The sequence below is a fragment of the Pundamilia nyererei genome, unplaced genomic scaffold (genome assembly GCF_000239375.1).
Source record: "Pundamilia nyererei isolate P.nyererei 1_Seehausen unplaced genomic scaffold, PunNye1.0 scaffold00425, whole genome shotgun sequence".
In the NCBI taxonomy this organism is placed as follows: Eukaryota; Metazoa; Chordata; class Actinopteri; order Cichliformes; family Cichlidae; genus Pundamilia; species Pundamilia nyererei.
Genome location: NW_005187826.1, coordinates 156574 through 169581, shown reverse-complemented (window position 1 = coordinate 169581; position 13008 = coordinate 156574). Strand labels below are relative to the sequence as shown.

Genomic DNA, 13008 nt, shown 5'->3' with positions numbered 1-13008 from the left:
CATAAGTTTAACAGTTTTGAAAACAGTATGTAAACACATGCAAAATGTCCTGTACGTACAAAGGTTTTTGGCAGTTGTTGTGTCTGAGTGAGAAGATGATTCATGAAATTTGAGAGATGTAGTCATTGAATGCATTTTGTGCCAAAACAATGATAACTGGTCCTCAGTTTAGCCCACATAGACTTCTGTTGTGCTCACTGTGTGAGGACTTTTGCAAACGTGACCTAAGTATTGAGACATGTGTCCTAGCGGCTGTAAAAAACTGTAACTGTATCCTCTGCCCCGCTGCAGCCTGTGCAGAGGCAAAGCAACGTGGACACAGAGGACCGCCGTGCCTGCTACAGGTTTAGCCATGATACTGGGTTGCACACACACACACACACACACACACACACACACACACACACACACACACACACACAGAGAACTGTAGTTTGACCCAGTAAGAAAACTGTTGAATCCTCCAGATACTCACTGATATTTCAGGCTGCTCAGAGAGAAGAAACAGGGTTGTGTGCGTGCGTGTGTGTGCGTGCGTGCGTGTGCGTGCACTGGGTGATCTAGTGTCTCTTTGACTGTAGTAAACGTATTAGCCTCCCAGAGCATGGGAACTGAGTTTACTGGAAAGGACCCAGCTGTGCTCTGGGATTTGTGTGGCTACTTTTGTTCTTCTTACTGAACTGTGTGACGCTGCTGTCGACTCATCTCCAAACATAATGACTAACGTTAAACGATTCAGCACGCTGAATAACCGCATGTTCTCTGTACTCTGTTCCTTTGTTTCATCTCTAGTTGGAGATAAGGTGCCGGCTGACATCAGGCTGACATCCATCCGTTCCACCACACTCAGGGTGGACCAGTCCATTCTGACCGGGGAGTCTGTCTCAGTGCTCAAACACAACGACCCTGTACCCGATCCCAGAGCTGTCAACCAGGACAAGAAGAACATGCTGTTCTCTGTGAGGCTCTCATAGGCCACACCCACATTTGTCCTCTTGGTTTTCGATTCGCTTTGACATGCTGTATAATTCAGATATAATCAACACAGAGGATGTGCAGCGGCCCTGACCACCGACTGTGGAACCATCATTCAAGGGATAATGTTGTTGAACTACAACATTATCCCAACATGGGCGATCGTGGCTCAAGAGTTGGGAGTTCGCCTTGTAATCGGAAAGTTGCCGGTTCGAGCCCCGGCTCAGACAGTCTCGGTCGTTGTGTCCTTGGGCAAGACACTTCACCCGTTGCCTGCTGGTGGTGGTCAGAGGGCCCGGTGGCGCCAGTGTCCGGCAGCCTCGCTTCTGTCAGTGCGCCCCAGGGTGGCTGTAGCTACAATGTAGCTGCCATCACCAGTGTGTGAATGTGTGGATGACTGGATATGTAAAGTGCTTTGGGGTCCTTAGGGACTAGTAAAAGCACTATATAAATACAGGCCATTTACCATTTTACCATTTACAACATATTCCTTTGTCTCCATCCACATACTGTTCTGACAGCAACACTACCACAAATACCCACTTCAGTGCCAAACGTGGATTAATCCGCCGCTAAAACTAGTCCCTCCAGTTTGGACCAACGTGGTGTAAAATGAGGCTCATAGATTTGTTAGTTAACTCATTAATTTTATGGAGGCAGCTGTCATTGAGGAAGCATTCATATGAAGTGATTTACTCCGTGGACTTTGCTTTTAGATAAGAGTTGCTGGTGTTGGTAACCTAATTAGTTTACTACCCTCGTACATGTCAGCCAGCATGATCCTATTGGTAGTTGCTTCAGTTTTATGGTGTCGGGGCGCTACATCGCTCCAAGACTTGCATACATGGTGATGCTAGCAATCATAGCAGCCTGAAACGACTTCATCCAGGCCCAAGTGTGCCAGGCGTAACCATGCCTGCTCACCACGTTCAATACGTCACAAAGCGGGAGGCTTTCTTAACACCCACAGCCAAACTGGAGGGATAAAATGAACTGACTGTTTGCAGAGAAACGTCTAACATCCACCTGTTTCTTCATTGTACTGGTTTATTTATTTCTGTACTAAGAAGATAAAATGGCATGAGACAGTGCTTTGAATCTAAAACCTGCAGTATGCACACACTTAGTAGTGTGTGTTGGGCTCAGGTGAAGGACGAATCTATGAGTAAGCTGTGTGTGTGTGTGTGTGTGTGTGTGTGTGTGTGTGTGTGTGTGTGTGTGTGTGTGTGTGTGTGTGTGTTCCTCAAAGGCTGCTGAGTCACCAGGTGGTCTCTGTGGTCAAAGAACAGCAGCCACTGATGTTTTATTCAGCAGCATGAGTGTGAGCTCTGCTGCTCTGTGTACTGACAGCCTGAACTTTTGCTCAGGGTACCAATATTGCAGCTGGCCGAGCCATCGGAGTCGTAGTGGCAACAGGGGTGCAGACAGAGATTGGGAAAATCCGCGATGAGATGGCCTCCACTGACCCCGAGAGGACCCCACTGCAACAAAAACTGGACCAGTTTGGAGAGCAGCTGTCCAAGGCGAGGATCGAGCTGTCCGCCTGTGATGTTTAGTCTTTATTAACAACAGGAGTCTAAGTAACTCTGTTTTGGTGCACCCTGCAGGTCATCAGTGTGATCTGCGTGGCTGTGTGGGCCATCAACGTGGGACACTTTAATGACCCGGTCCATGGAGGCAGCTGGCTGAGAGGGGCTGTGTATTATTTCAAGATTGCTGTGGCCCTGGCTGTGGCTGCCATACCAGAAGGTCAGACCTGTTACATCGCAGTTAATTGTCACACGCTGATCTCTCTCAGATCTCATTTTGGGGGTGTTAAATTGCTTGGATGGCCAGATCTGTGCTGACAGACTGACCAGCCATCTCTGTTTAAGCAAGGCACGCAGCACCAGCTCAGTGGTCTCAGACAGGAAACTGTAAACGTCTCGCTAGGATACGAAGGTGAACAGAGTTCCTTCCTCTGCTTGTTCCCTTCCAGGCCTTCCAGCAGTCATTACCACCTGCCTCGCCCTGGGAACCAGGAGAATGGCTCGGAAGAATGCCATAGTCCGCAGCTTACCGTCAGTGGAGACGCTGGGTTGCACCTCTGTGATCTGCTCGGACAAAACAGGAACACTAACCACCAACCAGATGTCAGTCTGCAGGGTAAGACGTGAGAGGGACCCAGTACCTAAACTGCTGTACGCCTCTGCCTGCTGTAGCGTGCACGTTCTTACTTTTTACAAATTAACAGCTCGTAATTTTGCACTAACACTCGATGTGTCTCAGACTGCTTTGTCTCTAAACACCGTCTTCATGTTGCTCCTGGATGCAAGCTGCTGGCCTCGGTCCTGCAGACTTCTCCGGTTGTTTCCATGTTGGGTTAGTTGGAGTCTAGTTTGCACTCCAGTCTCATGCGTGTGATATGTGAGGGACCACGACAAAGCAGGTGTCTGTTACTGACCTCTGCTTTTTAATGCTTTCACTCTGATGATATAATCCGTTATGTCCATCAGATCAGTGCTGCTGTAGCACAGCGAGGCCTCGACACCTGCTGCAGATTTTAGCAGCAGGAGAAAAACGTGGAGCATTCGTCACAGATGAGGTCAAATAACATGTTCTAACCTGGACTAATGAGCTCCTGTAATGTGTGTCTGTGTGTGCCTGCATGTGTGTAGATGTTTGTAGTAGACAGTGTGTCAGGGGAGCGCTGCAGCCTGAGCGAGTTCACAGTGACTGGATCTACGTATGCCCCTGAAGGGGACGTGTGAGTGTCTTTAGCCTTTACTACTTAACTGTGACGATTCAGTGTTCAAGCTCACACTTTGAAATCTCTTCTTTTCGCTGTGGTTTAAAAACATTCCTGTCTGTGTTCCTCGTCGTTCAGTTACAAGGATGGTTCAGCGGTGAAGTGCAGTCGGTATGAAGGCCTGGTGGAGATGGCCACCATCTGTGCGCTGTGTAATGACTCATCGCTCGACTACAATGAGGTAAGAAATGCAAACAGACCGTCACGGATGACCGTACATGGTTCTGGCCCGAGTGGGACTGGAACGAGACTTGTTTCACACGTGCTGCTCTAAACTGGCCGGTAAACAAGGCAGAAACAGCGTCCTGTCTCTGTGTGTGTAATCCAGGCCAAGGGAGCGTATGAGAAGGTCGGGGAGGCGACAGAGACTGCCCTCTGCTGTCTGGTGGAGAAAATGAACGCGTTTGAGACTGACCTGAGAGGCCTGAGCCCTGCTGAGCGAGCCACCGCCTGCTGCTCTGTAAGTGCACGGCTGAAGGCTGACGTGGAAACAGAAAGTCTGCCCCAGCTTTAAGCAGGACTGGGGTCTGTTTGCGTGCTCTGCTTCTGTCTTACACATCATTACCCAGTAAGCAAACTGGGAATCGTGTAATGTGAAGGTGGTCTGCTGAAGAACGCCACAAACAGCAAAGAAAAACCTGTAGAGACCTGAAAGAAAAGAGCAGCATCGCTGTGCTGATGACGGTGAGGCGGAGTCTTACTAAACATGTGCTCGTGTTTGTTTTCAGGTGATTAAGCAGCTTATGAAGAAAGAGCTGACTTTAGAGTTTTCCAGAGACAGGAAGTCCATGTCTGTGTTCTGTTCATCCAACAAACTCACCAGATCTGCTGCAGGAGCCAAGATGTTTGTTAAGGTCGGTGCACACGCTGGTTCTCCACTTTTATGGAGGAACAGCCGACACTGAGCGCTCTGATCCTTCTGCTCAGGGAGCTCCGGAGAGTGTCCTGGAACGCTGCAGCTACGTCAGAGTCAGCGGCTCTGCTCGCGTGCCTCTGAGCCCGGTGGTTCGAGAGCAGCTCCTGTCCGTCGTACGGCAGTGGGCGACGGGCCGAGACACGCTGCGATGTCTCGCCATGGCGACGAGGGACGCGCCTCCTGACATCCACCGCCTCAACCTGGAGAACTCAGCGGCCTTTGCTAACTACGAGGTGAGAGCTGGGCCTTGTTAGGTCACACGCGTGGTCAGGTCGACTGAGCGATGAAAGGGAGTATCACGCTGTAGACACGTAAAGGTTTCTGTCGTCTGTTCTTCCCAGTCGGACCTGACTTTTGTGGGCTGTGTGGGGATGTTGGATCCCCCGAGAAAAGAAGTGCTTAACGCGGTGCGAATGTGTCGGCAGGCTGGAATACGAGTCATCATGATCACAGGTACTCACTCGCACCTCCAGATAGCAGCTCTTCTTCTCTCCTATGTGTAAATACAGGCAGCACTGTTACCGTGGATCAGTAGAAATGTCGACTGTTGAGGACGCACATCAGGTGGACCTGATACGGCCGTGGCCTTAAATGGAGTCACTGAGCCTATGGCGGTTTGATGTTGAAAGCAACCACAGTTTCTATCAGCTGTTTGTCACGTGACCCTGACTCCGCCCACTCCGTGTCTTTGGGCAGCACAGCATTATTGGCAGGCCTGACACAGTGACCACAGCGTGCCAGCCTCAGCTCAGCTGTTACAGTTAGAAGGACACATTAGAGGCTTTATTTTTCAGATTTGTTGATTGCAAATAAACCGATCTGACCACTCGTGTGCTCGGAGCGCACGGCAAAACTGTGCAAACAGATAGTTTATTGTTACTGTGCCTGATCTGTGAGCTACGCTTCAGCATTCTTCACAAAGCCCGATGGCCTGATGGGGTCCTGACTCCATCCATGTCAAAGAGGTCTGACTGACAGTCCTACCTCCTCTGCCTGTCGTGTTCAGTCAGCTGCTTTTGTTGCAAGTTGAAGGATGTCAGGAGCATCTCCATGATGCTGCTGACAACAATTGAGCATCCTGAGTTTCTTTAGACACTCACTGTTCCAACCTGTGTCGCTGGTGCTGAGACGAGGAGACGACGGGTGAACAGCTGACGGCGTGATCTATGCCAGAAACAAACCTGGGTTTGACTAAACAGCCATCTCAGCCAGTGAGAACACATACAGTTGTGGTCAAAGGTTTACATACACTTGTAAAGAATAGAATATAATGGCTCTACCGAGTGTCCTGTTATTTCTAAAACTCAGATTTTTCTCTGATAGAGTGATTGGAACAGATACTTCTTTGTCACAAAAAACATTCATGAAGTTTGGTTCTTTTATGACTTTATTATGGGTTAACAGAAAAAAGTGATCACATCTGCTGGGTCAGAAATATACATACAGCAGTGCTAATATTTGGTTACATGTCCTTTAGCCATTTTCACTTCAATTAGGTGCTTTTGGTAGCCATCCACAAGCTTCTGGTTGAATCTTTGACCACTCCTCTTGACAGAATTGGTGCAGTTCAGTTAAATTTGATGGCTTTCTGACATGGACTTGTTTCTTCAGCATTGTCCACATGTTTTCAATGGGGTTTAAGTCAGGACTTTCTAAAACCTTTATTCTAGCCTGATTTAGCCATTGCTTTACCACTTTTGATGTGTGTTTGGGGTCATTGTCCTGTTGGAACACCCAACTGCGCCCAAGACCCAACCTTCATGCTGATGATTTTAGGTTATGTTGAAGAATGTGAAGGTAATCCTCCTTCTTCATTGTCCCATTTACTCTCTGTAAAGCACCAGTTCCATTGGCAGCAAAACAGCCCCACAGCATAATACTCCCACCACCATGCTTGATTGTAGGCATGGTGTTGTTGGGGTTAAAGGCCTCACCTTTTCTCCTCCAAACATATTTCTGGACATTGGCCAAAAAGCTCGATTTTTGTTTAGTCTGACCACAGAACTTTCCTCCAGAAGGTCTTATCTTTGTCCATGTGATCAGCAGCAAACTTCAGTCGAGCCTTAAGGTGCCGCTTTTGGAGCGAGGGCTTCCTTCTTGCACGGCAGCCTCTCAGTCCATGGAGATGCAAAACACGTTTGACTGTAGACAATGACACCTGTGTTCCAGCAGCTTCTAATTCTTGGCAGATCTGCTTTTTGGTGATTCTTGGTTGACTCTTCACCCTCCTGACCAATTTTTTCTCAGCAGCAGGTGATAGCTTGCGTTTTCTTCCTGATCTTGGCAGTGATGAAACAGTGCCATGCACTTTATACTTACAAACAGTTGTTTGCACTGTTGCTCTTGGGACATGCAGCTGCTTTGAAATGGCCCCAAGTGACTTTCCTGACTTGTTCAAGTCAATAATTCGCTTTTTCAGATCCATGCTGAGCTCCTTTGACTTTCCCATTGTAGCGTTTGTGGGTGTTTGTATCCAATGAGCCCTATTTAACTGGCCTAAGAGAAGTCACCAGCTGTAGTCACTCATAATCACTCACAAGAAGTTAAGAGGCCATGCTATGAAGCTCAGTTCACTGACAACTTTCTAAGTCACCAAAATTGCTAATTCATGTTGCTGTATGTATAATTTTGACCCAGCAGATGTGATCACTTTTTTCTGTTAACTCATAATAAAGTCATTAAAGAACCAAACTTCATGAATGTTTTTTGTGACAAAGAAGTATCTGTTCCAATCACTCTATCAGAGAAAAATCAGAGTTTTAGAAATAACGGGACGCTCGGTAGAGCCATTATATTCTATTCTTTACAAGTGTATGTAAACTTTTGACCACAACTGTAAGTAGCATTTATCTAACCAGTGCCACTGCTGGTACGCACATTCATTGCATGGTCCCAGGATGACATGCATTCATTAATCTGAAACAAGGCTTTCGTGGCAGGTGAGGAAACTGCTGGAGAAGAAGTAACGTCTCATGGACTGAGTGAGATTTGATTTGATTTCCCCAGAAGGGTGTGCTGGTGTCCCAGGCCTGGTAACGATGCTGTGATACACGTCTGAGGCTCCTGAAAGTTTACAGCCTCCTCTGGTGTAATTAGACGTAGATGCTTCAAACTGGCCTTTGATGGCCGAGGTAAGCAGTGATCTGCGCTACACTGGACCGACTAATAAATAAATCCCAGCCAGAGCGCCTGAAGTGACTCAGGCGACTTCCTGTTAATAATCCCCACCCAAGTAAAGTCTGTGTGTAGGAAACCAACACAAGAACGAGCTAAACGAAACTTGACTCTGACGACTCGCCGCTCTTCTTCTTCTGCAGGAGACAACAAAGGAACAGCGCTGTCCATCTGCAGGCGAGTGGGCATCATCACAGAGCAGGAGGAAGAGCAGGAGGGCGCGGGGGTCATCGGGGGCCTAACGGGGCGGGAGTTTGACGAGCTGCCCCCACACCTGCAGCGTCAGGCCTGTCAGACGGCCCGTTGCTTCGCCCGGGTGGAACCGGCCCACAAGAGTCGGATAGTGGAGTACCTGCAGAGCCTGAACGACATAACGGCCATGGTGAGAGAGCGAGCGTGTGCTCATCGCCTGCTCAGGCTGTCTGCTGCTGTCACCTAATGGTTCTGGACGGTTTAGACAGGTGACGGGGTGAACGACGCGCCGGCGCTGAAGAAGGCAGAGATCGGCATCGCCATGGGCAGCGGCACAGCGGTGGCCAAGTCTGCCTCCGAGATGATCCTAGCTGACGATAACTTCTCCACTATCGTAGCTGCCGTGGAGGAGGGCAGAGCCATCTACAACAACATGAAGCAGTTCATCCGATACCTGATATCCTCCAACATAGGAGAGGTGGTCTGGTGAGTAGGAAGAAGCGGCGTTACCACCTGTGTTTGTGGTAAACCAGACGCCTCCTCTCTGATCCCTGCTCTCCGTCTGTCCGCAGTATTTTCCTAACAGCAGCACTGGGCATGCCTGAAGCGCTGATCCCCGTCCAGCTGCTGTGGGTCAACCTGGTCACTGATGGATTCCCAGCAACCGCTCTGGGCTTCAACCCTCCGGACCTGGACATCATGTCTCGTCCTCCTCGCTCCCCGAAGGAGCCGCTCATCTCCAGCTGGTTGTTCTGCCGCTACCTCATCATCGGATGTGAGTGGCTCCCCTCCTGCCATGTTGGGAGCATCGTCCCTTTCATGTTTGAACCAGGATGAAGCTAAATTACATGCACAGCACAGGATTTCTGTATTCTGCGTGTTTAACTGCTTTGAAAGTGCACCGCAGTGACTTGTGTTTGTCCACAGGTTATGTGGGAGCTGCCACAGTGGGAGCTGCTGCCTGGTGGTTCATGGCAGCCCACGATGGACCCAAACTGACCTTCTATCAGCTGGTAAGCATCTTACATCTTCCCAAATATTGAAGAGCACCTTATTTCTAACATGAGCACAACTGCAAACCTGAAGAGACAGTTTTTTGTGGGGCGATTGTGGCTCAAGAGTGGGCAGTTCGTCTTGTAACCGGAAGGTTGCTGGTTCGAGCCCCGGCTCAGACAGTCTCGGTCGTTGTGTCCTTGGGCAAGACACTTCACTTACCGCCTACTGGTGGTGGTCAGAGGGGCCGATGGCGCGATATGGCAGCCTGGCTTCTGTCAGTCTGCCCCAGAGCAGCTGTGGCTACATGTAGCTGCCTCCACCAGTGTGTGAATGTGAGAGTGAATGAATAGTGGCATTGTGACGTGCTGTATAAATGCTATCCATCATTATTACACATGTTGTTGTGTCTCGATGCACGCTCAGTCATCCAGGTAACTCACTCTCCAAAGGTTGATCCTGTTCATCTGGACGTAGCGTTTCGTCATCATCAGGTGACGTCTTCAGTCTCAGCTGACTGCAGGTTTGTGCTTGTTCATCAATGCTCATGAGAATTTGCATAATTGTGATGAAGGAGCTGAGCTCCCAGCCCATTGTTCCTTCAGGGCTGGTTTCAGTCATTATGCAGATGTGCTGCTTATAAGGTTGAGACCTGCAGTCAGCTGAGACTGAAGACGTCACCTGATGATGACGAAACGCTACGTCCAGATGAACAGGATCAACCTGCTGTTGTTGTTGCTGTATGAATAAAACTGAACTGGCAGTCTGTTTGTTGATGCTTCAAAGGTCAAAGGTTACCACATGAGCTCTACGCACATCAGACAAACTGTGATACAGCGTAAATGTCCTCTGACTGCCTCGTTTCTGTGCGCTCACACACCAGTGAATGAAGCAGAGAGTAACCTGGGGTTCAGCATCTGGCCCATTTGGCACACAGACTGGAGGGGTCCAACCATCAGCGTCACTATGCAGAGCGCCTGCTCCACCTCGTGAGCCGTACGCCCCCTGCAGGGTGTAGTAATGCTGTTTTGGCTTTTTCCCACTACAGTCCCACTATCTGCAGTGCAGCGAAGGCCACGCTGAGTTTGCTGGAGTGCAGTGTTCGGTCTTTGAGTCTCCTTATCCTATGACTATGGCTCTGTCTGTGCTGGTCACCATAGAGATGTGCAACGCCTTGAACAGGTAAGAAAAGACAGTCAGGTGAGAGGTGACGATGGCAGAGGAAAGTAATTCGCTTTTTTCGGGCTGTCCAGTCTGTCGGAGAACCAGTCCCTGCTAAAGATGCCCCCGTGGTCCAACCCCTGGTTGGTGGGGGCCATCTGCCTGTCCATGGCCCTGCACTTCCTCATTTTATATGTGGACCCCCTGCCGGTAAGCACCAGAGACAGTCCTGGACGTTCAGTCCTTTTCTATGACCGCAGAGCTGAACTGCCGATGCTTCTGTCTCCAGGTGATATTTCAGATACGCCCACTGTCCTGGACGCAGTGGGTGGTGGTTTTGAAGCTGTCCCTTCCTGTCATCTTGATGGATGAGGCCCTCAAGTTACTGGCCCGCAACTACATCGAGCCAGGAAGCCACATCCAGGTCAGAACAAGTGACGTCAGCAGGTTGTCTCACCATAACACTTTTCTTTTCTAACACTTCTCTGTTGAAATCCACGTCTCCCAAAGACTTTAGAAGAGGAAGAGGAGCAGCAGAGGGCGAGGGCCAACGTGGGGTCGGTTGGTGCTGCGGTGATGAGGCTCCATCAGTCGCTTGAGGGCGTGTCCTGGTCCTTCGTACTGATCTCTGCACCGCTGGTGATCTGGATCTTCAGTCTGGACTCTGACATCACCAACATCTTCTGGGAGTGACAGGGATGTGGGTGGGCTGCCGGGGACGCACAAACACGGTGAAAGAAGGGGAAAGGGGTGTGGAAGGTGTAAGGGTGGGGCGTGGGGAAACGAGGCACGAGCAAAGGTGATGGATGTGACGAAGGAAACATGTAACCCTGAGACAATCAGAGAAAGAGTGTGTGTGACAGCCTCACCGATAAAGGTGCTGTGTGCAGCTGATCTGCTTTGAGTTCACACTTCCTCCCACGTTCCTGCTGTGTCGCCACGTCACACCCACAGACACGTCACAGCTCACCGCCGGTTTCTTTACAATCTTCCCAACAGTGCTGTTGGTTTGTGTGAACTTGGATCTGATTTATTCTTTCATGTAATTTGAAATAGAGAGAAATGTTAGTGTTTGAGGTTTGGTGCATGTGTGTAGCTTACAGTGTGTGTTGGTGTTTTCCATATTTCTCCTGACATTCCCGGCTCCCTGCTGTGTGGATGCTACCGTGCTTCACACAGCACTTTTATGAGGAAACGAGTGGATTAGAATCACACGCAGGCTCTCCATCCACACTGTTGTTCACGTAGTAATAATGTGTGCTCCACGATAAGGCCGCCTGCCTCTGGAACAGCAGAGTCCGCCAGCCGGCTGCTTTCATAGTCTGCACTGTTGTTTGGACGTCCTCACGGGAAACTAATCCGAGCCGTGAGGACGGCTAGCGTTTCAAATGCATGTGAGTGCACGTCACACACTTCTGGCTTTGAGTTTTAAAGTTGATCCTGCAGAAGCGTGCCGTCTCCCTGCAGCCGGGAGTGAAAGTGGGACAACCCTGATGAGGATGCACATATTTATCAGAGGCTAACCCTTCTAGCATATACGACCTTGATTCTGATGGCCGACTGTCCTCTGTTGTCTTTTCTGTGTATCGATGCTGACACTGCTGACTGTCTTGAAGTTGACGTGGCGTTCGTTGGCTCTTCTCAGACAGGCTGAGGGCAGAATAAGTTCTTCAGTTAACAAATACTGGTGTTCAGTACGGCTGTGCTGCCAGTCGGCCTCTACCTGACGCGCTTTCCCTGCTTTGTGTGTGATTGATTTGGTTCTGGATGTCAGGGATTCAAAGTCAGCACGTCATGTGTTTCTTTCAGGTCGGTCCTCCCTCCTCCACAGAAGCCGTGTCTGTGTTGGTGAACATCACACGGAGCGTTTCAGTTTGATGTAAACACAGATTTGAACGAGGGTCTGCCTTTTTGTCCAGCGATGCCATGAAGTCTTGAACTTAGCTGTCATTATGTAACACATGCAGCCTTCATTAGGAGGAATATCATTACTGAACGGACAGGAAGAGTTAGAAAGTAGCCCTAATGTTCTGACATCAAGTCATTTTGTAGAGAAATAAATCATTAAGATTCACACTAAGAGCTGATTTAAGGGATTTTGTATTTGTGTTATTCATGGTATAACTGATTTTCTCAGAAGTGTGAAGCTGTTGGAGGTTTTGTTGTTTGGCACAGAATCTTTTTTTTCTCATTTCAATTTATAGTTTTTCTCACAATAGACTGAAAACTGGTTTAAAATAAAGAGTGAGACTGTAATGAGCAGCTTTTCTGCAGATGCCACCCCATCTCTTTAAAACAACGACATTGCATCAACTGCATTTACTCTGTACTTTGTTATTATTGCTGTTTCCTCTGCTGCCCCCGTCCTCCACAGAGAAGAAGTGAAGGGAACACACCTGAAATAAAGGTTGGATTAGAAAAAGCTCACAGTGTCTTTCAGGTCATTGCATCTCAAATTACTGTCAGCCTTCTGCGTGACCATCACTAAAATGTTAGGGTAAAACGTTTGTGTGTGTGTTTGTGTGTGTGCACGTTTAGATAGAGCTGGACTAAAAACACACAGAAGCACTGATAGCAGCACATGAAGAAGCTTTAAGCACACTGACAGAATCTAGAGTTCAGCAGGGTGTAAGATGCAGGCAGGTCATTCATGGCACGCCATAACCACATAGTTTCATAATTCAATTCAATTTTATTTATATAGCGCCAAATCACAACAACAGTCGCCTCAAGGCGCTTCATAGATACAGAGAAAAACCCAACAATCATATGACCCCCTATGAGCAAGCACTTTGGTGACAGTGGGAAG

At 48.8% G+C, this 13008-nt stretch overlaps 1 protein-coding gene across 1 annotated transcript; it reads left to right on the top strand.

Annotated features, from left to right (window-relative positions):
- The first annotated feature begins 44 nt into the window (after nt 1-44).
- LOC102193833 (sarcoplasmic/endoplasmic reticulum calcium ATPase 2-like) lies at nt 45-12623 on the top strand. The gene is made up of 19 exons (XM_005753393.1): nt 45-51; nt 793-959; nt 2343-2498; nt 2583-2724; nt 2954-3120; nt 3633-3721; nt 3842-3944; nt 4092-4223; nt 4492-4617; nt 4691-4912; nt 5021-5132; nt 7997-8235; nt 8311-8531; nt 8618-8820; nt 8973-9058; nt 10087-10220; nt 10292-10409; nt 10489-10623; nt 10710-12623. The coding sequence occupies exons 1-19, from the start codon at nt 45-47 to the stop codon at nt 10890-10892; spliced, it is 2742 nt and encodes a 913-aa protein (XP_005753450.1). The 3' UTR covers nt 10893-12623.
- Nucleotides 12624-13008: the final 385 nt, after the last annotated feature.

Bases quoted from the DNA above. Each gene is read 5' to 3' on its own strand.
- LOC102193833 (XM_005753393.1), top strand. The intron at 3,722-3,841 runs GTGAGTGTCTTT...CTCGTCGTTCAG, and splicing joins TATGCCCCTGAAGGGGACGT to TTACAAGGATGGTTCAGCGG. The intron at 10,221-10,291 runs GTAAGAAAAGAC...CGGGCTGTCCAG, and splicing joins ATGTGCAACGCCTTGAACAG to TCTGTCGGAGAACCAGTCCC.